Source organism: Thalia democratica, chromosome 2 (assembly GCF_965202585.1).
Source record: "Thalia democratica chromosome 2, ktThaDemo2.hap1.1, whole genome shotgun sequence".
NCBI lineage: Eukaryota > Metazoa > Chordata > Thaliacea > Salpida > Salpidae > Thalia > Thalia democratica.
The window spans coordinates 92429400-92453322 of NC_139166.1; the positions used below are offsets into that span (position 1 = coordinate 92429400).

General features: G+C 25.7%; 1 protein-coding gene across 1 annotated transcript; it reads right to left on the reverse strand.

The window, feature by feature from the left end:
• Positions 1-373: 373 nt before the first annotated feature.
• Positions 374-16014, reverse strand: LOC145829116 (protein Wnt-3a-like). The gene is made up of 9 exons (XM_082936848.1): positions 15962-16014; positions 15482-15520; positions 12675-12827; positions 11443-11528; positions 9917-10045; positions 9129-9301; positions 3245-3441; positions 768-977; positions 374-443 (listed from the first exon to the last, which is right to left on the reverse strand). The coding sequence occupies exons 1-9, from the start codon at positions 16012-16014 to the stop codon at positions 374-376; spliced, it is 1110 nt and encodes a 369-aa protein (XP_082792974.1).
• Positions 16015-23923: the final 7909 nt, after the last annotated feature.

Sequence of the window (23923 nt, forward strand, 5' to 3'; positions counted from 1 at the left end):
AAAATAAATAGAAACAAAAATAATGTTTGCACTTCGAAGCCTTTAACTGTATTTTTTGAAAAACCTTGGAAATAATAACATAATTACTTTATTATTAATTTTTTGTTCGAAAATTACTAACATTTATTTACGTTATATGTTTACATTATTAACATTATAAAATTACAATTACTAACACATCTGTTCACCAATAGTACGTCTAAACTCTGCAATTAAACTGCTTCTTAATCTTTATCAAACTTAATTTCTCTTCGAAGCCTTTGTGTATGATTCTTAAACTTATCTGCACTTTTGTAAGTTCTTCAGAAACACTTTTAAACTTTTCAGAACTTTATGTAATTTTTCTTAATGTTTTAGATGCAGGTGTTTGTTTTTACAGACATCTGTAAATCGGTTTCTCAGTAGAACACATATCGCATTTAATATCGCAACACCAAACGTATCTGTTAAAATTAATTAAATACTTAAATTAATTAAAGGTTGTCTTAATTTTCCGGACTAGAATTATTCGAAACAGTACATTATATTAAATCTTCACAAACTTAATAAAAAACTAATTAGTTTTAGAATAAAAATTTAGAAAAAAGTTAACACAAAACTTCATTGATGTTAATCATTTTAATATCATAATTTAACGATCAGTTTAATTTATGGAACAATCTAAATTTAATTTCAGCAAAACAAATATAAGTAATGAAATTGTCATTAAATTACACATTAAGTAAGTATTAATATTAAGTAAGTAATATTATTATCCAATCACAAACCTGCAACTGCACTTCCACTCGACGATCTCGTACCCCTTGGTGAATCCCCTCCCGCAGCATAGCAACGCGCAGTTGTCCGTCCCGTTGCTATGCGGGTCGCACAGGCGCCCCCTCGTGCCCCAGATCCCTTTCCGGTTGTTACGCAGGCAGTAGTCGGGGGAATTTTCTAAATATATCAATTCGTTGTCGTCAGGGTAACGGCCCCCTCTTCTGTAAAAGCATTTAATTAAAAATTTTTAGAAAACTTTTTTGATTTTTATTTTACTACTTTTGTTAATTTTTAAGTTTTTTTGTTTGCTTATAGTATTAATTATTTTTTTAAATATATTAGTTCGTTGACATCCCGTTGGAAGAAAAAAAAAAAGTTTGGCAGATAAACAACTATAGTAGAACTTGTTCTAAGTAAACTTGGAGTTTTTTTTATTTTTTTTTTAGATTCGCTCCTTGTTTTTAAATATAAAACTTTTGGGTTGATAACCAGAACTTTTTTATTTTATAAGTTTAGTTAGTTTGGTCTGTAAAAACTGAAAACAAAATAACAAACTTTATACTTTTTAAAAGTTATATTGTATTGACAACGTTTTTTTCTTTTGTTCAAATGTTCTGTCTACAAACTATTATGGTTTCTTAATTTTTAAACGTATGAATTAGAAACAAAATATTCAAGACATAAAGAAATACAAATTATATGCTGTGATGGGAATTTTATTGAAACTATGGAGCTTTTTCACACATTATATTAACAAGTTATTTATAAACTCTGTAAGAAATGCACATATAACTAGATTAATTGTTTTAATTTAACTTCGTTATTGAGTCATTACACTTATTATCTTTGTTAAAATGTTTCCCATACATTTTTAATGCATAATTGTTTTAATTAGAGTTTTTTAACTCAACTCTATTATAATAAAAAACTTAGTTGTATTCGTTTTATGCTTTTAAACTTTGTGTCCAAAAATATGTTTTTATAACAAAGTTTTGAAGGTTTAGCGAAAATATTTATGTATATTTTGTGTAGTTATGACTTATAACTTGGTACTAAGTTTATCTATCATACATAGAGGTAAAAGAAGTAATTGATTTTTTTTTCATCTCTTAAACATCTGTATAGCACAATTAAAGTTCCTTACAACTATATACAACATATGCTGAAGCCTAGCTAAACGATAATATATTTTCTTGCAGAATTGAAAAATTTTTAGAAGCCCATAAAAAAACAGTTAAAACTACAGTTTTTACACTTCAAATTTACTTGTAAAATAATTTATATCATACATTTTATTGACAAACTACTTATTTTGTTGACATTATAGTGTTCTAAAATTTCATTGCCCAGAAGTTCAAGCTTATCTACCAAAACTAGTTTAAACAGACTTTTGAAACTCAGTGATAAATAACATTGTTTAATACTTCTTATAAGTTATTAAGTTAATTTTAGTCTAGAAAATATTTCTAACAAACACTCTAACCTCTAAAAAGATAAGGTTTTTCCTAAAAGTTTGATAACTAAACTACTTATAACCTTAGCAGGTGCTGTGAACTCTTTCAAAGTTAACTTTAAACCCCAGAGACCTAACAATTATTCAATTTTTATTTTTATCATATTTAAGTTGTTAATCCACATCTTAGTTATACTAAACTGATTACTAGTGACAACATTTTGCGTAAACTTTTCGCTATCAAGCTTTTATAACTTATTTACAAAAGTAAAAGACCTTACTAAATAAACTTATAAATAAAATAACAACAACTTACTAACGGTTTGTAAATCTTATGATTTATGATACAAAGAAAAAAGTATGTTATATGGAAAATAGTCACACTTTTTATGTAATTTTTACAAATATGACTGAAACATACTTATAACAAAAACAAATTATACAGTATCCTTCTTTTATTCTACCGACATTATGTTTCTGTGTGTTAACGGATTAACACACTCCAAATGGGTTATGAATAGAAGGAAGAACAAACTCATTAACACTTTTTATGTTATTTTCACAACTATGACTAAACAAACTTATTAATGAGCTAATATTAGCTAAATATTATATGTAAAAACAAATAAATAGACAAGAGCATAATAAGCATCTCAACTTAACAACCCTCATAAAATAAAAACAAAATAAAAATAGAAACGAACATTTGAACAAATATTAAAATTAGCAAAGAATACTTATCAAGTCAATTTAATCACATATGATAAAATATCACTTTCTTGTAAAATGTAATATATTACAATATAATATAATATATATATAACTTACTTATTGATCAACATCTCCACTAAAACTAAAAGTTTTCTTATTGTTGTGTATAGAAACAAACAAATAGACAAAAACAAAACTACTATTAAAAACAGAATTTGTATATACATATATATACAAATATTAAAAGTTAAGGCTAGAAAATAATATTAAGTTATAAAAAAATATTTAGTTTAGCTACCTAAACTAATATCTTAAAATACTTACTTGTTAATCAACATCTCCACGCTCCCCCTCGCCTCCCTGCTCACCTCCACCCGCATCCTCTCGCTCGACTTCCACCTCTTCCTCAACTGTGACGTCACAGCCAGCAATGAGGGCATCCTCTTCCAGCACGTCTTCACGTTGCAACCGCCGCTTGTGCCGTGGCACCTGCACGTCTCGTGAGCCGTTTCCATGATCGCCTGTGACGTAATACTGGTTGTTAAGTCATAGTACATTTTATTACCGTTTTGTGGCAACTATTTTTTGTTGCAATCGTAATCAGAAGCAATGAGTGATGACGTTTTAATAAGATCAATAAGGTGACACTGCAACTACGTCATCACGCGTCGCCACTGTAGTTGTGACGTCATAAAGAAGTACAATAACTAATGGTAACCTATTTTTTACATTTAGTGCCTTAATGCTTTATTTGCTAGAATATTTATGACACATTTGTTTTAGAACTTAACATTATTAATATACTTTTAAAAAGAATTTGAGGTTCATTAAAACTCTTTGTAATCCTACATAGGGGCATCACCGTTTCTAATACGGCATGGTATAAGGTTGATCAGACTTTTCAACATTATATTTGATTCAGTAATTTGCGTTATATACTTTTAAAGCGTTTTATAGTTTTTATCACGTTTAACGGCACCTACATTTAGATGCATTTCCACGAATTCGATGTTTGTAGTTCATCGTGACGTAACAATAACGTCTTTAAATTAAAAAGAAAAAAGACTAAAGTATGATGCAGTTAGTGACTAATTTCAAGTGTAAGCTACACGTTAATATAATTTTAGATACACTAGTATCGCTAACAGAAACAAGCATGTTTTGTTGTGACGTCATAATACATTTTTAGGTTGTTGTTAGCCATGATCTAGTGTTTTGTCGTACTTACTACAAAAAAAATGTGAGTGCGAGAATAAAAGTTGTTTAAACAAAAACAATTTTCTATTTGTTTGCTATTTAAGTATTATATACTGTGTATTTTGCCATTTTATAGACTCTGACCCAACTGTTTTTAACTAAGGGTATTCTTTTTTACTGTATGACGTACATTTCCACCATTATTATTCATTTATTAACAAATTGTATGTCCAGTTTGCGTGTGACATAGTAATTAACTGAGTTAGACATGATTTATGAAATATATATAGAAAAACAAGTTCCCAGACTTTAGTGATGTCACACCTAACATGTAAATGTACTTACGACACTCGGTTATTAAATTAATGCGACTCTTTTGAAATTAAATGCCACTTTTGAGCTTTTTAACAGATTTAGAAGAAATACATGTTGAGTTTTTAGTCACATCATTGTTACATCACACTTGCTAAATTGCGTGTTGCATTAATCAAGGTTTACTTTTTAGTATTATGTCAAAAGTTAAGCAAACTACTTTTTTATATTGATTAAACTGTTTTTTTTTTATATACTCATATACTTTTAAGCTTTTTGACGAATTTGATAAAAGTTCATGTTGAGTTTTTAGTCACATTACAGTTAGTTTTGTTGTATTGGGTGACGTAATTACTTTTAGTCATCTTAATTTGAAAGCTTTAATAGAAAACTAAGTTTTTAGCTATTTCATATTTGACTGGCGTAATAATTTTATTTTCAAACACTCTGCTGTATTTTAAGCAAGTTTTTGAACTTGAATTCTCAGCGGTTTAAGTGCTTATAATTCGGTAATAGTACTTAATATTTAAATTAAATGCTCGAACAAAATTTTGACTATATATTGACATGCTTTATTTCAAAAATTAACCACAACGTTGATTTTAACTTTTCTTATTTACTTGTTCTGTTGTTTTTAGGGTCATTTTAAACATCACGAGCTAAGTAGGAACTAAAGTTTGTTTTGAATCAAAAACAGCTGAACTAAATATTTTTATCAAAATTGTAGAAAGTAAAACCGTATTGCGAAAACTTAAGTATAACAATTTTTTTTAAATTAAAACCCTCGATAAATTTCGTTTACGTTTTAGATTTAAAAAATTAAATTTCACGAAAAAATTGGTGCTTGATAATTAATGATAATAAGTTTGTAAACTTTAATTTTTGTCTAGAGGTAAAAAGTTTAATTTAATAAACATTTAACAAACGCCTCTAAATTTTTTATTTTACAATTAACTATATGTAATAATAGTTCTAAAGAATTGTCTGTGTAAATGAATCTGTTAAAGTAATAGCTTTTTTAATGCTCGTTTAAAAACACTAACTTTAAAATGCAGATTTATTGAATTTGAATACATAAGCTAAATGAAAGGTTTATATGTAAATTTCCAGTCTCCTTTTAATTCCCAACGGCATATATATCTAGTTTCTATAAGCTCAATTTTAGCTTTAAACCAACACAAACTACAAAAATCCGGTTCGTTTAAACTCAATTGGATTTTATTGCGAAATTTTTTTAATTGAATTTTAAATATGTGATTATATTTTGTCTTTTATATGTAAATGATTATTCGTACTGTCTAATCCTTATGTTTTTCAAGAAATTCTATGCTAATTACCAGTTTGTACCTCATTAGTTTTTTAAGCTTGATTAAATGCGTTTTAAATCAATATTGTTAGGCATTTAAAATTAATAGTAATCTCACACTAAACTTTAACCTTCTTTAAAAAATTGAAATAATCAAGCTGTAAAAACTTTTAATAAATTATTAAAGTTGAAAACTAATATACATGTATATATATTTCAAGAAAAACTCAAACTTATTGAAATTTTATGTTGAACTCATCACAAATCTTATGCAACTTTTGCTTTTGTTTTTACGCTTTAAACTCAGAACACCCGACTTAAAGTAAATTCAACTAGGTAATTTGAGTAATTGAATTTTAAAACGCTTGATTTACAATATCACACAAACATTTTTCACAGTAAAAAAACAATGAAAGGTTTTGTGTTATTAGGCAATTTAGGCGAAAATTGTGTTTATTCGAATTAAATTATGAATAATTCGTATACAAAGATAAATTATCAAGGTTATGTCATGTCGAAACAATTTTATCTGTCGTTACGGTATTTCGTAACTGCTAAAAGGAGAAACGCATTAGTGATAAACAAAAATGATGTAGCTTTAGAAGTTTTTTAACCTCTGTAACTCTGTTTTTTTTTTAATTTTAGTTGTCTTTTTTTTAACTCTTTATTACTTTTTACCAGCTTAGCTTTTTTTTTAATTCAAAGCAGTAAATAGAGATTGCAAAAAAGAGAGTATTTTTTAGATTGGTTAAAGCTAAAATATATTTCAGTAACTTTCAATACGGTAATCGCATGTCTAATAGTGTAAATTTTGCAATTTTACTAGCTGCTCAACAGCTTAAACCAATACTCAAGTACTATCTTGAACTCAATAGAAAAGTGAACTAGTATTTATTTTTCATTTTAGGATCATCAAAGTATTCATAGACTATCAGTTGCTAAAGCTATGCAAGTATTGTTGTTTTACATGTTTTACCCTTATAAAAACCAAAACGCTTTTAAAACTAAAACTTAAAAGCTCTACCAAATTTTAACAAATCACGTAAGAACAAACAACGAATCAAAGTTCAAATATAAGAGATGCGAAAAGACATTACGTTGCAATTTTCACATAGGTTGCCATGACAACAAAAAAGTCGCTACTGTGTAACTACGCAACGATTACTCGAGCATCCAAAGTTCAATCGAGGTCGCCATAGCAACAGTTTTCTTATTTTTTCTTGTTGCTATGCGTCGCTTGTCGTAGATAAACGTTTTTTAATACGGTGGTGTAAATACAATTTTTGCTACCGTGTTTCAAATTGGGCTATTATTAAACAAATTGGCTGCTTTTTTGATTCTTTTATTAAAGTTTACGTTTGTTTGTTTTGTGTGATAAATAATGACTAGCTAGTTATATTTGCACTTTATTTTAACCACCAATTTATTTTCAAGCTATTTTTAAAAAAGTCGCATTTTTTGGACAACTTGAAAATAAATTAAAGCAAGTTAAAGCTAGAAAAAATAAATTACTTTTGGCTCCTAAGAAAAAATATGTTTGTTCACATTTAAAAAAATTAAAGAATTACGTTATTAAAGCACAAATTCCCATCAGGAAATTAGTCAAAACTTAAGACTATACAAAAGTTTACTGAATTAGCTTTTTTTCTTTGACTTTTGGATGTGTTTTAAAATTTAGTTTGTACTTAAATTATTTCCAAACTAAACTCATGACAAAAAAATATCTATTTTAACTTTCGTATAATTGCGGTCTAAAACTGCTTATAGTAGTTAAAGTTGAGGAGAAAGATAAAAGTGAAGAAAACATATTGTAATTGCATCATCAAGGTTTAAACCAAACATTGTTTTATTGTTTTTTTCTTATACTCTTGTTTGTTCAGCAGAACAATAAAACGTTAAAAGTATTACACAGTAACAACATATAATTACATCAACAAAATATGTTGAAATACCAAAAGAAATTGCTTTAGCAGACATAAAAAAACAAATTAACTAATTACATTGAAAGTACATAAAAAAGGGAAGTCACTATAAACAAAAGCTTAAAATAACTTTTACAACAACAAAGGGATAAAACGATTAGTAATCGTATCACGCTGAAGTTTCTAAAAACAAACATTACTGGCGAATTTTTGAAAAACGTCAAAAACGTCAATCAATAAAAAAAAACAAAAAAAATCCAAAAATATAAAACATGACATTCACGTTACAAAGCCCTTTATACTCGAGCCGGCGGCACAAACAAAGCGAAAAACGCAACAAAAGGCTGCAGGTAGCTTTCACTGTGACGTCATAATCACATCGCTCGCGATCGGCAAACAGCGCGAAGGTTAACGACCCACCTGCGAACAATTAGTGGGCGGCAGCGTGTCAACTAAAGCTACTGTCTCGTCATAAGGGGAGGAGATTTTAAGGGCAACAATGGAAAGGGGATTGTTTCAGGGGTCAATAAAACTTGGGGGCCATTGTTTCAGTTGTTTGCCATCTGCTTCTGAAGGAGGGAGGTTCTTTTGTTTCAGCTGTTTGTTGTTTAACCTGCCCGTATTTAATTTTACGACGTCGCTATTGTTTTGAACGGTTGCTGAGCGTTCTGACAACATTGTGGTTGAAAACTTCAACGGTATTTTTATTAATGGAGAAAGTATTTGAGTCGTTGAGAATTATTGGAAATTTTCAGTGAGCTTGCTTAAGATTTTGGCAAGTCGATATAAATCTATGGTAAGTGACAAAGTTTGCAATAAGTAGAAACCAAAGTTATTAAACGGCAAAAGCTTTGTTTGGAGTAAACACGTGAATTGTTGATTGTAAAACTTGTTTTAGTTGGTAATAAAACGTTCAAATGCATTTTTGTTAGAAGAAGTTTAGTTTTGGGTCAATGTAAATAAAAAAGAAACTTCTAGCCTCTAAGCTATAAAATCAATAAATATTAGTTTTGATTGAAATTTAAACGCTACAACAGTTAACTAATCAATTATGTATTTCGTATTCAGCACGTTCTCAATAAAAATAAATTATATGCAGTTTATATGGTATAACTTTTTAGTTTAGCTTGATACGGCAATTTATACGTAAATTAATTAAACTGCAAATTGATATTTTGTTTCACTTTTGTTATACAAACAACAATGGTTTTCAGAACTATTACGTATCGGCTAGAGTTTAACGAGTTTGAATTACGTAGCTTAAACCTAATAAAATGTATTCATTACGCCACACTAACCATTCTTCCAGCTTTAAACATAAATGACTTAAACTATATACCGATATTTTGTTTTACGCTTGATATAGAAATAATACTGACATTTAAATTTAATTAGTATCGGCTTGAGTCCTAACTATGTATCTTAAACTTTATATCAATGAAAATTAATTTATTACGTCACAATAACAAACCATTCTTCCCGCCTTGTTATTATGCCGGTTCATGGCGTTCCTGGCGTGTTTGTAACTTTGCGGGTCGTCGACGAATTCCTCGGTCAACCGGAACGCCTGCTGCAGGTGGCACCGCTTGGTGTCGTCCTTCCACGCATGTTGTGACGTCATACTTTTGAACTTGTACGGGTTGCCTGGTGATTTGAGTTGATAATTAAAAATAATAATAAAAACATGAAGGAAATTATGGTTTTTGTGTTTTTTGTGGCTGCGTAGTTCGAAACAATAACTTAGTGGTAAACTATTGTAAACGCCATAATAAAAACAAACTCACAATAGATCTTAAAACTTGTAAAAGTTTTTAAATGACTTAGGTTTGTTAGTATTTAGAATTGCTAGTAAACTTATACAGTTCATAACAGAAAATCCGCGGGTCAAAAGCCAAAATCTGCGGCCCGCGAGCTACTTTTTAGCAAAAAATACTTTAAAAAAAACATAAAAACAAACGGTAAAAACTTAAAATTAGGCTCTTACTTTAATTAATGCTCTTAAAAGGTGCTACTTTACTGTTTATTTTATTATATTTCTGGTTTAAATTAGTATTTTTCTTCTATTTACTGTATTTGTTTTTAAATAACTGCGACCCTCGACAACTTCTTTCTAAAATGTGTGGCCCACGAGGAACTATTCCTGAGAAAATTGGCTGCCGACCCTTGGTGTAGAATAAAAACACGAAACAGTTTTTTTTCAAAATAATAATTTATTTAATATAAGCATTATACACAATTTTAAATTACTTGTTAACTCACTTTGTTGGATGTTAGTGCACCTGCAGTGTGTGAGGTTGTGACTTTTGTTCTTGTCTTCGCAAACTTGAGTCAGCTTGTAAGCGATCGATGCAGATATTATTGCGTGTGCAAAAGCTGCCTCTTTTGAACCTTAAAAAATATAAACATTGAAATATCTACAAATTACCAAAAAAAAAGTTTAAATACATGTAAATTAGTAAGTTTAAAAACAATGTGTTTTACGTTTTAAGTCAATATGTATGTTATTTTTCAAAAAAAAATTATGTCAATTACACAATTTAAATTCATGTAAGACTCAAGTTTTTCAATTTGTTTTACTAGGGATGCTTATTAAGTAAACTCTATAAAAAACTTTAAAAGTAGAGTATATAGTATTTTCTAATTTAATTTAATTTTATAATACATATTTCACTAAAATCATATTGGTATTTAAACGTTATAAAGTACTGTAATATATAAATAACAAATTTTGAAATAAAATAACTTCAGTATAAAAACTAGTTTTCAAAATATACTTTCAAATTTAGTACATGTTTATTTTATACAAATTTATTTGAAAATAAAGAAAACACTCACATTAAATGATTTCAAAACATTTTATGTTTCTTTTATGTTTTCAGACCTTATATTAAGTTTTGTAATTCTTACTTTTTTACTTTGAAGGTTTATAGTGCGCTTAAGTTTAAACCACTTAGATAAACAAAAACTGCTTTTGTATTTTTTTTCAATATTAGTTTTTCTATTACGGTCATTCAAGTACTAAAACGTTAATATTACACATATTTAAATAGTTTTATGTTTTTTATTTTCACAAAATTTTATGTGTATTTGTTTAAAAACGAGTAATAAAAACAATTCAAAAGTTATATACAAATGATTATGGCCAATAAGAAAAGTACATACGTTGTTTTTTGTACGTTTCTATAAAACTAAAGTTCTGTTATATATTTGATTATAAAAATTAAATAAAAACTTACAAAATTTTGAAATTAAAGATTTTTAAACTTTATACTTAAATTAAAGTCTTAATAAGTTGTAAAAGTTTAAGTACGAATACTTTACAAAACTGATTTAAGTTGGATTGTTAAGACTATTAAACAAAAAAAAACAAAGGATTTGTTTTTCAATTTACAATCTTGTTTTTTACAGTTATAAACTATTTTTTTATGCACGATAATGTATTAAACAACGTTACTTTAAATACAACAGTATTTTTTGCACAAGTTTTTATAAATGTATTACTTCGAATTGAAATCATATACTTTACTCCTTATTTTTTTCTATGTTTCAAACCATACTAACAATTAAAAATATTTACGAAAAAACTAGTTAAAATTTTCTTAATTTTGTACATAAACTAACAAACTAATAGTCCAACATATACTATATGTTACTAGCACTGTTTTAAGCTTAAAAAAAATTAATTAATTTTAATCAAAAAGCTAAAATATTTTTTTAGGTTGGTTTTTATCTTTTTTTGAACTTATTAATTATTTACAATTATATTTTTATTTATTTTAACTCACTGTATTTTAAAACTCCACCAAGTAGTTGCTTCATTTTTCTATTTTTCATTTGTAGTCTTCGAGTTTTTAGTGTAGGGCAATTCCACCTTAAAGTACTTATTGTTTATCAAACTTCAATAATTTAAGTCTATGACAAGTTGCCACAATCTAAAAGCGTAAACTAGTTGTTGATTCTTTATTGCTACTTAAAAAAATTAGTTTAACTTTTGAAAAACTTTTTTAATTTTCTTAAACAAAAATTTATTAATTAGTAAAATCCTGAAAATCGTTTGATTTTAATCGGAAATCCCGGTTTAATGTAATTATAACACAGTTGGATATAATTACGCTAAAATTACGCTTAACAACTGATTGTAGTCATGGAAACTTAAAAGAAAATTAGGAGAAAAGTTTTAAGTTCCGACGAATACTTATTAACGAATTATTTTTGGTAAAGTTTAATTAAAAATTGTTTTGTTGAAATTGTTTTTCATTTTTAATTATTAATATTTGTCAGTACAATTTATTAATTGCAAGCGGTTTTAAAATTTAAATTTGAAAAAACTTTTATAAAAAAAGAAAAAGGTATTTGTTTGCTAACATTTACAATATATTTAACATATATCGAACCATAAAATCTAAACAATTTGAAGTTTGTTTTTGAAATAACTATTTCAAGTTTATATATTTAGCACACGATATTATATTTATAACTTGGAATATCTACACCTGTTCAATTTAAACAAAATACCTAGCAGTGACGTAAATAAACAAACACATATAAATAACATAAACCGTTTATTTTTGCTACTTAACTATTTCTTAATAGCAAAATATATAAGATTTTAAGTTTTTAATTAAAAACTTTTCATGAAAATTTAAACAACTCTCTTTTCTATAAAGTAAATATCAAGTAGTTAATTTGTTTTCAGTAAAATTGTTGTATCAATTTAAACATGAAAAGATGTTTTTTGTTACAGTACATATAAGCTTAGTATTTAAGGATTGTCGGATATTTATATGTTTTTAAACAGCTGAATAACTGCTTTAAAAAAATAAACAAAGTATATACTTCTGCTATTTAGTGTGCCATTTGCAACGCCTTATATTACATCAGATATTAAATATTTGTGATATAACTAAATTACAAAAGAAATAAAATTCTCTGGTTTTTAGTGTGCCATTTGCAGTGTCTTATTACATCAGATATTAAATGTTTGTAATAAAATGAAAATAAATTATAAAAAACAAACTTCTGTTCCTTAGTGTGCCACTTGCAGTGCCTTATTGCGTCACTTATCCCGTCTGCAATCAACTGCATAACTTCGGGGTTGTTGTCGCAAAATCGAAGTTGGTGGGGAGTGAGTCTGGGTAGGTCCAAACAAGAAGGCATCTTGAGAAGGCGTCTGCTCAATAGTTAGTAAATTAGTAAAAATATAAAATATATTCTATTTAAAGTATATCTAAGATATTTTAGAAGTTAAAAAATGTTGTTTGGTTTTAGTCAATGAGACGTCAACCTAAAAAAGTTCAAACAAGAAGCCATTTTCAAAAGGTGTTTGTTTGGACAAATAAAATATACAGTATTTAATGTGAGTTTTGATTTTTTAAATTTACGCACTTTGAACACAGCGCAAAATTTTCAAGCGTGCCTAAGAAATGCGTCCCTGAGCAGCAGCTTACTGTATAAATTTGACAATATCTTTTTAATTTTTAAATTAGTATTGAGTCTTTCTAGGTTCAGGCCAGAGGGCACTTTCAAAAGACGTCTTAAAGAAGGTAACAAAGTGAAATATCACAGTTTGAAAAAAAATGACTTTAATTAAGGTATTTATAAATATTTGTAAAACTATATGCTTATATACATTTGTATACATACAATATATATACATATTGATAAAGAAAAGTTTCCAAAGAAAATTTTGAAATATTGACAAGGCATATTGACAAGGCCTCTCCTTGGAGTAGAAAGAATATATAAAAAATCTTTAAATAAATTTAATTTAGATTTTTATTGAGCCTTAAAAGGTTTACCAATGTTAATGTATGTTTTAAGTTAGTTTTGTTTAAATATAAAGGTCTAAGTTATTTGTCAAGAAAGCACTGAATCTAGTTTGAGTTTTATTATTAAGCTCAGTTTGCAACATAAAAATACCTTTCTACGTAGCAATTGCTTTGTTTTTATTTTTACTTAAAAACGTTCTATTTTAGTACAGCAGCTTAAACAAATAAACTATTTTTAAATTTTAACAGTTTCAAGTATATAAAACCATGTACAATTTGAAAGTGCTTTAACTGAGACAAAGTTTAAGTTACTTTTTAGGCTTGTTAAAAAAAATATTTTATTTTGAATAGTTTAAACAAGCACATAAGCTTGTTTACTTTCAAAACCCTGCTCAAACTAATTAAAAAGTAAATATGTGACTTAAACAATTTCCAAGTTTAATAATATAAAACTTTGTACCTCTTAAATAAGAAGTTCAAAAAATTGTTCGAATAAGTATCAACAGTTTTATATCAAATAAATTAACAAATAAGATGACATAATTTTAGTTGCGTAAGTAATACAGCGACTACTATTAAACATGTGTAACGGTTTCATTTAAACATTGTTTAGGAGAAAGTCACAAAATAATGCGTCTGCTTAATTCTACGCACATGATTTTACATTTTCAATATTTTTTGTGCTAAACTTTTTAAGCTTGTTAAAATTTTCATCTGATCTAACATGGTTCAAATAAACATAAAGAACAATTAACAATTAAAACCATGCTTAAAATATAAAACATTCACATTTTATTCTTGTTGTTTTCCAATTTTAATACATGAAATTTTGTTTATAAAAAAGTCAAAACTGTATTCGCAAAATTTAAAACGAATTTATATCAATAAAATAAACAAATAAGGCTACATAAATTTATGCATGCAAACATAAGTTATATAGCAGCTACTTTTAAACATGTGTAACAATTTCATTCAAATCTTGTTAAGGAGAAAGCTGCAAAATAATGCGTCTGCTTAATTCTACGCACATGATCTTAGATTTTCAATGAGTATGCATATTTATTATGTCTAAGTCATTTAAGCATCCAATAAGTAAAATTGTCAAACTCATTATACAAGCAACTGTATCTTAAATATTAAAGCTAAGTTGGTTTTTAATTTTTTTTGTTTCGTTTAACCTACTTAATGGCTGAAAAAAACAATGTTGAAACTGAAAAAGTGTTATAAATAGCATTATTTAAATTTATAAAAATTCATCAAATTTTATAAAGGTTCATCTGAACTAAATTTAATTATGGTTGTTTAAAAAAACCTCTTAAGTTATTTTAAGTTAAATTAAAACTTTTTTTTTTATAAAGTAGATTAAAAGCCTTTTCAGTTTAAAAAATACGAGTTTTGTGCAAGATACTAGACCAAAAGTTTTTTTAAACTGACTACTTAATTAATATAGCAATAGTTGTAAACTGCATCAATTTGTTATTGTTATATCATAAGAAAGCTCTAACGCAAGTATAAAATGCTAAAGTGTAGTTAAAGTGTTTGTTTGTTTAAAATTTTAAACCTTGTTTTAGTATAATATTAGTTTATTTTAGTGAAACTACTTTATCTGAAGCAAATAAATTAAACTTTTTTCAAATTTGTAACAAAATAATGAATATGAGTTTTTAAAATAGTTTGAGTTAAAGACCATTAACAAACTTATAAGTCAATGCATAAGCTATTTAAAGCTTTTAAAATTTCAAACCCGAATTAGTTTAATGTTTACAATAAGTGACTACTTTAAAAAACTGTCAAAACTATTAGCTTTCTATTTTTTTAATGGATTATTTTTCCATCGATGCGTCATAAGAAAGTTCAAAGGCAGCTATAAAATGCTGAAATTTTAATTTCAAGTGTAATTTGCTATATTAAATAGACACAATCATTTCGATTAAATTTAGTTGTTATTATGTGGTTTTTAATGTTTACTGTTCACTAAAATAGTTGCAATTGTTAACAACTATAAAGTTTAGACATATTTATTTAGTCAAAACTACAAATATTTTTTGCAACTCACCCAGACTCCACAAAGCTCGGTGAAAACTGAACGATGTTCCTGTGAAATTATAAAAGTTAAATATTTTAACAAAAAACAAAAAAAAATATTTTAATTTAAATTTCTAACAACGTTGTTGCAATTTAAGTTGTGACTGTGGGCCTGTAAAAGTTAACATTTACGAATAAAATTTAATCATATCATGAAAAAAAATATTTATAAGTGGAGGCATAAAAAATATATTTGAATTTTTTTTTTTTGTGTTCGCAAACACTATTTTAAGCCTACAGGACTCAAACAGTGAAAGCTATCTAGTAAAATTGAACAATACCATACCGGTAACCAACTTTAAGTAAAGTTTTAAAAATAATGGTAAAAAATTAAAAAAATAAATTTAACAAAAACACATGTGTTTTGACCCTCCAGGCCTAACAAATAGGTGCTGAAACGATAAAAAAGTTCAAAAAAACACGAAAATGACAAAATTACGATAAAACAAACAGAGGTGTCAAAACAGGAGCGGGACAAATTAACTCGGGTATCTGTGACACCATCTTTTTAAAAAAATAAAAAATAAACAAAAACACAGCAAGAGTTCAGGTCCAATTACCCACCAGAAAAGATTTTATCTCAGAAATTGCATCAAATTTCGCTTGTGACGTCACTAAACAACTCTGAATGTGCGAGAGTTGGTAATTGGTTGTGAAATAACAAATAACAGAAAAAATTAAATAAAAGTTAAAATTGACTCACTCATAAATGGGTGGTAATTACAAATAAACGTTTCCGAGGGTAAATTTAATTATTTTTTAAAATTTAATTAAGCATAGTTTTCTTTACTTCTGCTGGTTTTGAGTTTAAATCACATAAAAGAAAAAACACAAAAAGTCAACAATCATTAATGTTAGTTTTCAGGTTTATTTATATTAGTACTTTTCATTTACATAACTAAGACTCATCTTGGCAATTAAAAGTGTATATGCAATTTCGTGTAAAATCGTATAAACCTTACATTGTTTAAACAACTTAAATAAAGTTTAGTTATAGTTTTTAAGTATCTAAGTTGTTTTAGAAAAAATAATACCAAAATCAATATTGTTTTTTGGATATCTACGATTTTATTTTCTTACTTAATTGTTTTTTTCTTTGATATTTTATACTAATAATAAAAGACTATTGTATCAGTAATTGTAGATTTTTATATTAAAAATAACTTTACTGGTTTTAAATTACAAAAATAACACTAGTTTGAATACATACTTAGTAAAATATACTTATTATAACCATCAAAATGTTTTAACAAGTTAATTATACAAGTTTAATAAAACTCTTAGTGTTTTTTTAAAGCTATATATATTGTTCATTTGCTAGTTGATATTTAATAAAATATCCTGTCGATATAATCAACTAGCAAACTCTTAGTATCTTATTTTAAATACATATTAAAATTAAAAGTAGCTGCCAATATATATAAATTTACATATGACTTGAATGAATGTTTTAGATGTAATACTAGAGTTATGTTAAAACAAATTAAAAAAATACAAACAAAAACTACTATTTCTTAATCTAAATAATTCTTTAATTTTTACTCGGTATATTTTCAAAAATTTCTGAATGGAAGAAAAAAAGAACCGGAAATAAGAATAACGTTTTACGCGGTTTTTGTCTTTAAAAATTAAGAGGCTTCAACAATTTTTGTAGTTTATATATATACTAATTGATGTAAGACTTGTACATAAAAAATCATATCAAAACTAACAAAATAAAAACACATTGTTCTAACAAACTTTCTACATGCTGTTTTTGATAAAGCAATCAAAGTACTAGAAAACTCGTAAAATTTTGCACAGCGCAAAAATTCTTTTGATAAACAAATATAGTAACATCGTTTACAAGAACAATAAAATTAATTTAAAATTTATTCACCTATTTGTAATTGATTGTTTAAACAGCTTTTATGTTTTAATCACGCTATCATTTGTAAATTATTTAAAAGTAGTATATGATAACAGTTTTTTAACTTAGAATATTTAGATTATATAAAACTTACTTCATACCATATATGATACACAAAAAATTATCTAAAATTCGTGAATAGTTTTTTTTCAAGAACTAATCAAAAATAAAACTGAAATTTACTTTAAGTTTACATAGTTTTACGTTTAGCTAAAATGTGTTATACTATAACAATTTATAATTAAAACTATTAAAAAAAATACATTTACTATTAAATTTAAAACAAAAAAGTTAGCGTAAACTTTTGGTAAAACTTTAATAATTTACAGCTAAGTTAAACATTTTACTAATAAAATGCCAACGAGAATATTGCAGTTTAACATGAATTACCTATTTATCTAAGCATTATTTGTTTTTGATTGGAAAAACAAAAACAATTTTTTTTAAGGTCAAAACAAGTGTGTAAAATTACACAACTGTAAAAAATATTTTGCGATTAAAAATTGTTTTTCAAAATAGAAACTTTCGATACTTTTAAGAAATTAATCTTGAAATATACGTTTTAATCTTTGAAAAACAAAGTCACAAACTCGTTTGTACTTTACCTTAAAAAGTCTTTAATCAAGTTGTAAATAAAAAAGCAGTTTAACTGAAGTAAAGTTTAAGCTTTTCTTAAAATTTTACGCGCTAAAAGTATATAACGCTTTATTTTAAACACCCACATAATAGCTTATACTAAACGGTTAACTTTGGTTTAAAAACTACTATTTTTGCTTTTAATTTGTTTACTTTTTAATTCATACAAAATTTAATTCCCATTATATTAAATACAGTTATTTTTATAGCTTAATAAAGTCAGCCAAGTTTATTATTTTTGTGGTAATTCATCTAATTATCGCAACAGGTGTTTTAAACCTTTAAAACTTTTTGCTCAAGTACAATAAAAACAATGCTCATTAGTATTACTTTAATGTTAACTAGATAACTTAATTACATTCTAACACATGTTCTAAAACATTTTATTTTCCCATTGAAAACACCTAACTTTTGTTTTATGAATAAAACGTACCGATTATTATTACAAGTATTGCCATAATATATGCTTCAATTGTTTTCATTTAAATCAATAGTTTCGATTAATAACAACATTAATACAGCATACTTCTAAATTAATGCATAAAAAACTATTTCTAGTTTTAATATTAAACTTTTTCTATTTCAAATAAAAAATAATAAATAAACAAACCACCACATAGGGGCATCTATCCTTTCAGTTTTCTGTTTCTTTTTGGCAAAACTCGAAATATCAATAATACTAAACATCAAAACAAATACTTTCCACATATTTCTAATTTATATTTATCTAAACAGAGTTGTGCTGACTCTGTAATTAGCTGTGTGACTATTTCGCAACGAGAACGAATTCAACTGCATACTTATACATTTATTTGCGAGAGAAAAAAGAAAAAGGTTATTATCAATGTTTAAATTTTATCCGCTGAGAGTAGTAAAGAGCACTGCTTACGACCGAAATTACTTTGATCACTTGCAATGTGCTTAAATTAAACATCAAGCTTTTTTTTTTAAATTCTTAATAAAAGTTTTAAGCTGCTTAACTTAAAGTATTTGTTTAAAACTATAAATAATCAAATATATCATTATTAACTTTGAGTAGTAATTATAGAAAAGTTGAACTATAGAAAACTTATTTATATGCAACTTAATAGATAAAAAGTTTAAATGACAATATAAGAAATTCAAAACATAAATAATTTAATTTTTTTTGTCTTTATTAACAGCTGTGTCAACAATATAATTTCTAATTATTCAGCTATTAAGTTTGTTTGTTTCAAATCATAGTAAACAATTTCGAATAAAAGTAATTATTACTATTTTATAAAACTCATAAAATTACTAGAAAAAACAAAAACTAAAAGTAAATTAACTTCCCAAAAAATGTAAAACAAACCTTAGTATAAACTTTTTATTTGAATTGTATACTTAAAAGTTCTTAACTTTAGTTTTGGAATCAATGAAACATTGAAAAAGGCTTAAAAAAGCAAAAACATTTTTCAGTATAATCTAAATCTAACTATTTTCAACAAACAAATTCAAAAAGCATTATGTTTTGTACTATGGTATACAAAGCTTTGTAGTAGTACAACATATATAGCACTATGTAAACAGTTTAATAGTGTTAGGCAATCAAACTTTTGATAATACAATTCTTTTATGATAACTGTCTATTAATTTTAACAATTACACACTACGAATACAACTAATGAAAAGTTGTTTTTTTATTTGTAGTAATCCTTAAAAATGAGCTAAACTAGTTTGTTTATAAATTCTGTTTTTGAACTGAAGTCTACGATTTATTTATTTTAGTATCAAATTATAACTTTGCATGTAAACCAGTCTGATTGAAGTACTTAAAGAAAATTTTAATACAGCAGTTTATGAAAATAAAAATCTTAAATTATGAAATGTTTAACGTATACAGTTTGGAAATTACTTTGTAAACATTTTGCAAAGTTCGAATAAACCCTTTAAATAATATGTTAGTAATGTAATTTAGTATTAACACGAGATTTAATACTTTATAAATCATCCACTTTTACCAAAAGGAATTTCAAGTTACAAAACACATATATTTTTTTGAGAATTGCTTTTTTAACTTTTGACGAATTCTTGTTTTACAACGAATTTTCAATTAATCAATTTTGGACATTGTTTCCTTAAATTTCAGTTAAAAACTTTTATGTACTTTATATGTTTCTTTAACTTTGTATATAAAACAGGCTTAAAGTACTTAAAGAAAGTTTTAAGACAAAGTTAAGAAATTTATGAAAGTTCAAATATTAAATTTTTGAAGTTTTTAAGTTATATAGCTTGATATTTATTTTTCAAAACACCGTAGAAAGTTCTAAGAAACCCTTTTAATATTATGCTAACCACGTAATTTAGTATTAATACGAAATTAATCTTCATATATTAATTTGTTTTTTATTAAGTCATGAAAAAAATATATTTTTACATTATACCCTCGACCAGTTTAAAACTTTAATCGTTCGATTTAAAACTTAAAGCTTAAGAGAACAAAAACAACTTTTATACAAGCTTTACTTTAACTTCGTAGAATAAAAAACATTAGAATATCAAGGTTTTGAGTTTTGTGCCATAAATCGTTATTTTTTTTAATTTCAGTTTATGCAAACTTTAAGTTAAGTAACATTTTGTAAAACGTTTTTAAACGATTTTGACGTTTTAACGTATCTTCACGTAAAATGTTAACGTCCTTATTATTACGTAGTTTTTCTTTGAAAACAATTTAAAAAGCCAACGCTATATATAAATTTGTTTTTAAACTAAAAAACCTTTGAATTTGTCATTTAGTTGTGGAAATGTTTTTGTTTAAGTAAAATACTTTTATTTTCCATATCGCTAACTATTATGTAAGAATTAAGCTTTTCATTGTTACATAATGACTACAAGTATTCCAAAAAACACATAAATTAAAAAAAAATTTTTGAAACTTTTACTAACATATTTTTCACATAAACTCGAAAGTTTTATAACACAAACAATTCGTTTATATCACGATAACACATTCAAGTAACAGGATCCTTCGTAATACGCAATTCGTTCTAAAATGTTGTAGTTTGTATTTAACTTTTTTTTGGGTCTCAAGTTTTTCTCAGATCAAGTATAAAACTTTAAGTCGAAACATGTGTGAACTATTATTTGGTTTGTATAATTAAAATATGCTACTCTACTTTTTTTATGATGCATAGAGTAGTTTTTATAAAATATATATAAAACGACACAATATGTAATTTTTTTATTTGTTATTTATCACTAAAGAAATCATGTGCGTCTGTTTATTATATCAAACATTTTTTTTTTACTTTTAAATTAAAAGTTGCGCTTAATTTTTTTAAAGTTCACAAGCTTGTAAAACCAAAATACTTTTTACAGTGTTTGTTTTTCATTTTTGCATGAAACGCTTAGCAACTACAAAACTTTAATACTTTTACGTTGTACAACAGAAAATTTATTTCATTTAATTTACATTGCTCATATTATTTATTGAAGGACCAAAAAAGGGCTCAAAAATTCTGGTAAATTCTGGTCCAAGGACCTGGTGTAAAAAAAAACCTTTCGGTTATTGAGTCGTGCACCACGGATACCTTTTAACGTCCTGTCCGGCACAACTCAACTCAAGCTAAAAGTTTTTATGACCTTCGTATCCTCTGTATCAAAAGCCTGAGACTTTTTGAAAAAAATCTTATGAACTTTTGACACAAAGAGCGAAATATTATAACATAAATAAATCGTGTAATTATTGTAAACATAATTGAATCAATGAAATCTCAATATTGCGTAATTTACAAGTATAAATTTTTTTGGCGCCACTTATTTACCTTAAAATGTCAGTTTCCAATAGAATTTTTATTTCTGTCCACTTGAATTCTGATTTTGTTATGTCTTCCAATAATATACATTTATACACTCGTTTTAAGCGTGTAAATAACATGTCTAAATATTGAGCTTAACATCAATTTTCGACCTTGTAAAAAAGTTTTGGATTTTTTTTTCACACAGTAGTACGTGCAAAGTTTAATTTACTACTTTTTAGACATGGAATAAATATTTTATTAAATTTTTACTTGCAGCTTTTTTTAAATAGTTGATATAGAACACAACTTTTAACACTTAAAAGTATACTTTATACATTTTGTAAACTTTAAGATTATGTTTTCGTAATATTTTATAAATATAAAAGTTTTATGTATAAAGCAGTATGTAATACACTATTAAATGTAATACACTATTAAATCTGTTCAAATCGTATATTTAAATCAGTATTATAATAAAATAAAAACTCATCTAGTATATTATGGAATTCTTAGTAAATTTATTTTGACGAAATCTTATTAAACTTAACATTCTATTAATTTTAATGACTATAAACTTATATTAACTTATATGTTATGATATCTTTTTAGGTGCTTTTAAATTTAGCAGTTACTGACAAATTCTTAGTATAAAGTTTGTATCTATCATAAGTTTGCTCAACAAAGTATTGCTGTGTTAGTCAAAGTTTTAATTTTTAAAACTTTTTTAAAACAGTTTTTTTATGTGTAATGCAAATTTTTAAACATTTATTTTGTTTTAATAACTCAAATTAAGTATTTTATTATGAGTTTTGGCAAGTAGGTGACTTTCAAAAACATTCTTTTATATATAACTCACTACTACATGACATTTCTAGCACAAATAATTTTCAAGGTCTTGTAAAAATATATTTTTACAACGTAAACTTACTACTTACAGAAAATTTAGTTTGTTATTTTTTTGAAATCAAAAAAATTTGTAGTAATAAAGTCAATAAGTAAAATCTCAATTTAGCAATAGTTAGTATGCTCAACATTCAACGACAACTTTTAAGTTATGTTAGCTTTTAAAACTGTCATTGGAAAGCTTAATAAGAAATTCTTTCACAAAACAGTCAACGTTTTTGCTTTATTTAAACACTTTGTCTTAAAAATAATTCGTAGATTTTTTGACAGAATGTTCATCTTTAATTGTGTTGGAAACGTTTTAATTTCATCTGCTTTTAAAAGTTTACTCTGTCAACTAAACTGTCTTAAATATGTACTTAATCATGACAGATGATTTTTGAAATTAACTTATTTAAGCTCATTGTACAATACAAGATAAATCTATAAACATTCTAATTGGCCATCGTTTGAAGAAGTTTGTTCGTAATTGCGTCTTTAATTAAAACTTCTTTAAGTGAAAATTTATTCAAACTAAAGTTAATTGTGGAACTAAAATTCAGTAAGCAGTTTTTTTATGTTGAAAAAGGCTTTTTTTACTAAACTACCTTTAGATATACTCAAAAAACATAAACAAGTTCAATAAAAATTATATATTATAGTAAAAAGTACATCTTTAGTACCAAATCAACTTGATAGTCTTTCGTTTAAGTAAACTTAATCGCAATTATTAATCAGAACTTTCATTTTGTAAAGCATTTTATTATTAAACTAGTGACAATAAAAAAAATTGCTTGCAAAAGTGTATTCTCAAAAGTAACCAAATAGAGACTTTTGATAAAACAAAATTCTAAAAGTATAAGTTAAGGTGTAAAACATGCAATTATAGTCATAGCTTTTTACATACTTCTTCTAGTTGTAATAACAGTTTTAATATATTTTCAAGCTTTACATAGAAGTAAGCTTTACACTTGCTAAATTTAAAATGTGAACCAAGTTATAGAAATACATATTTTTTATTAATTTTGTTCAAATTACCTTACACTATTTTAAATGAATGAAGTTGAGTAAATTATGTATTATTAACTTGTTTTTTTAAGCTGAATTTTTATTTCACTAGTTAAAATATTATCTATTTTCATTTTAAGAATACATTTAATAAACAACATTTATTTTATTCAAAGAATTTAATAGTTTAAAGTGTTTCAATAAATACGTTTAATAA

Excerpts from the sequence above, each read along its gene's own strand:
- LOC145829116 (XM_082936848.1), bottom strand. The coding sequence starts at position 16,014 with ATGGTGTCACAGATACCCGAGTTAATTTGTCCCGCTCCTGTTTTGACA. Across the intron at positions 9,302-9,916 it reads GTGCACTAACATCCAACAAA|GCAACCCGTACAAGTTCAAA; the intron begins GTGAGTTAACAA and ends TCAAATCACCAG. Across the intron at positions 444-767 it reads GAGTGGAAGTGCAGTTGCAG|ATACGTTTGGTGTTGCGATA; the intron begins GTTTGTGATTGG and ends TAATTTTAACAG.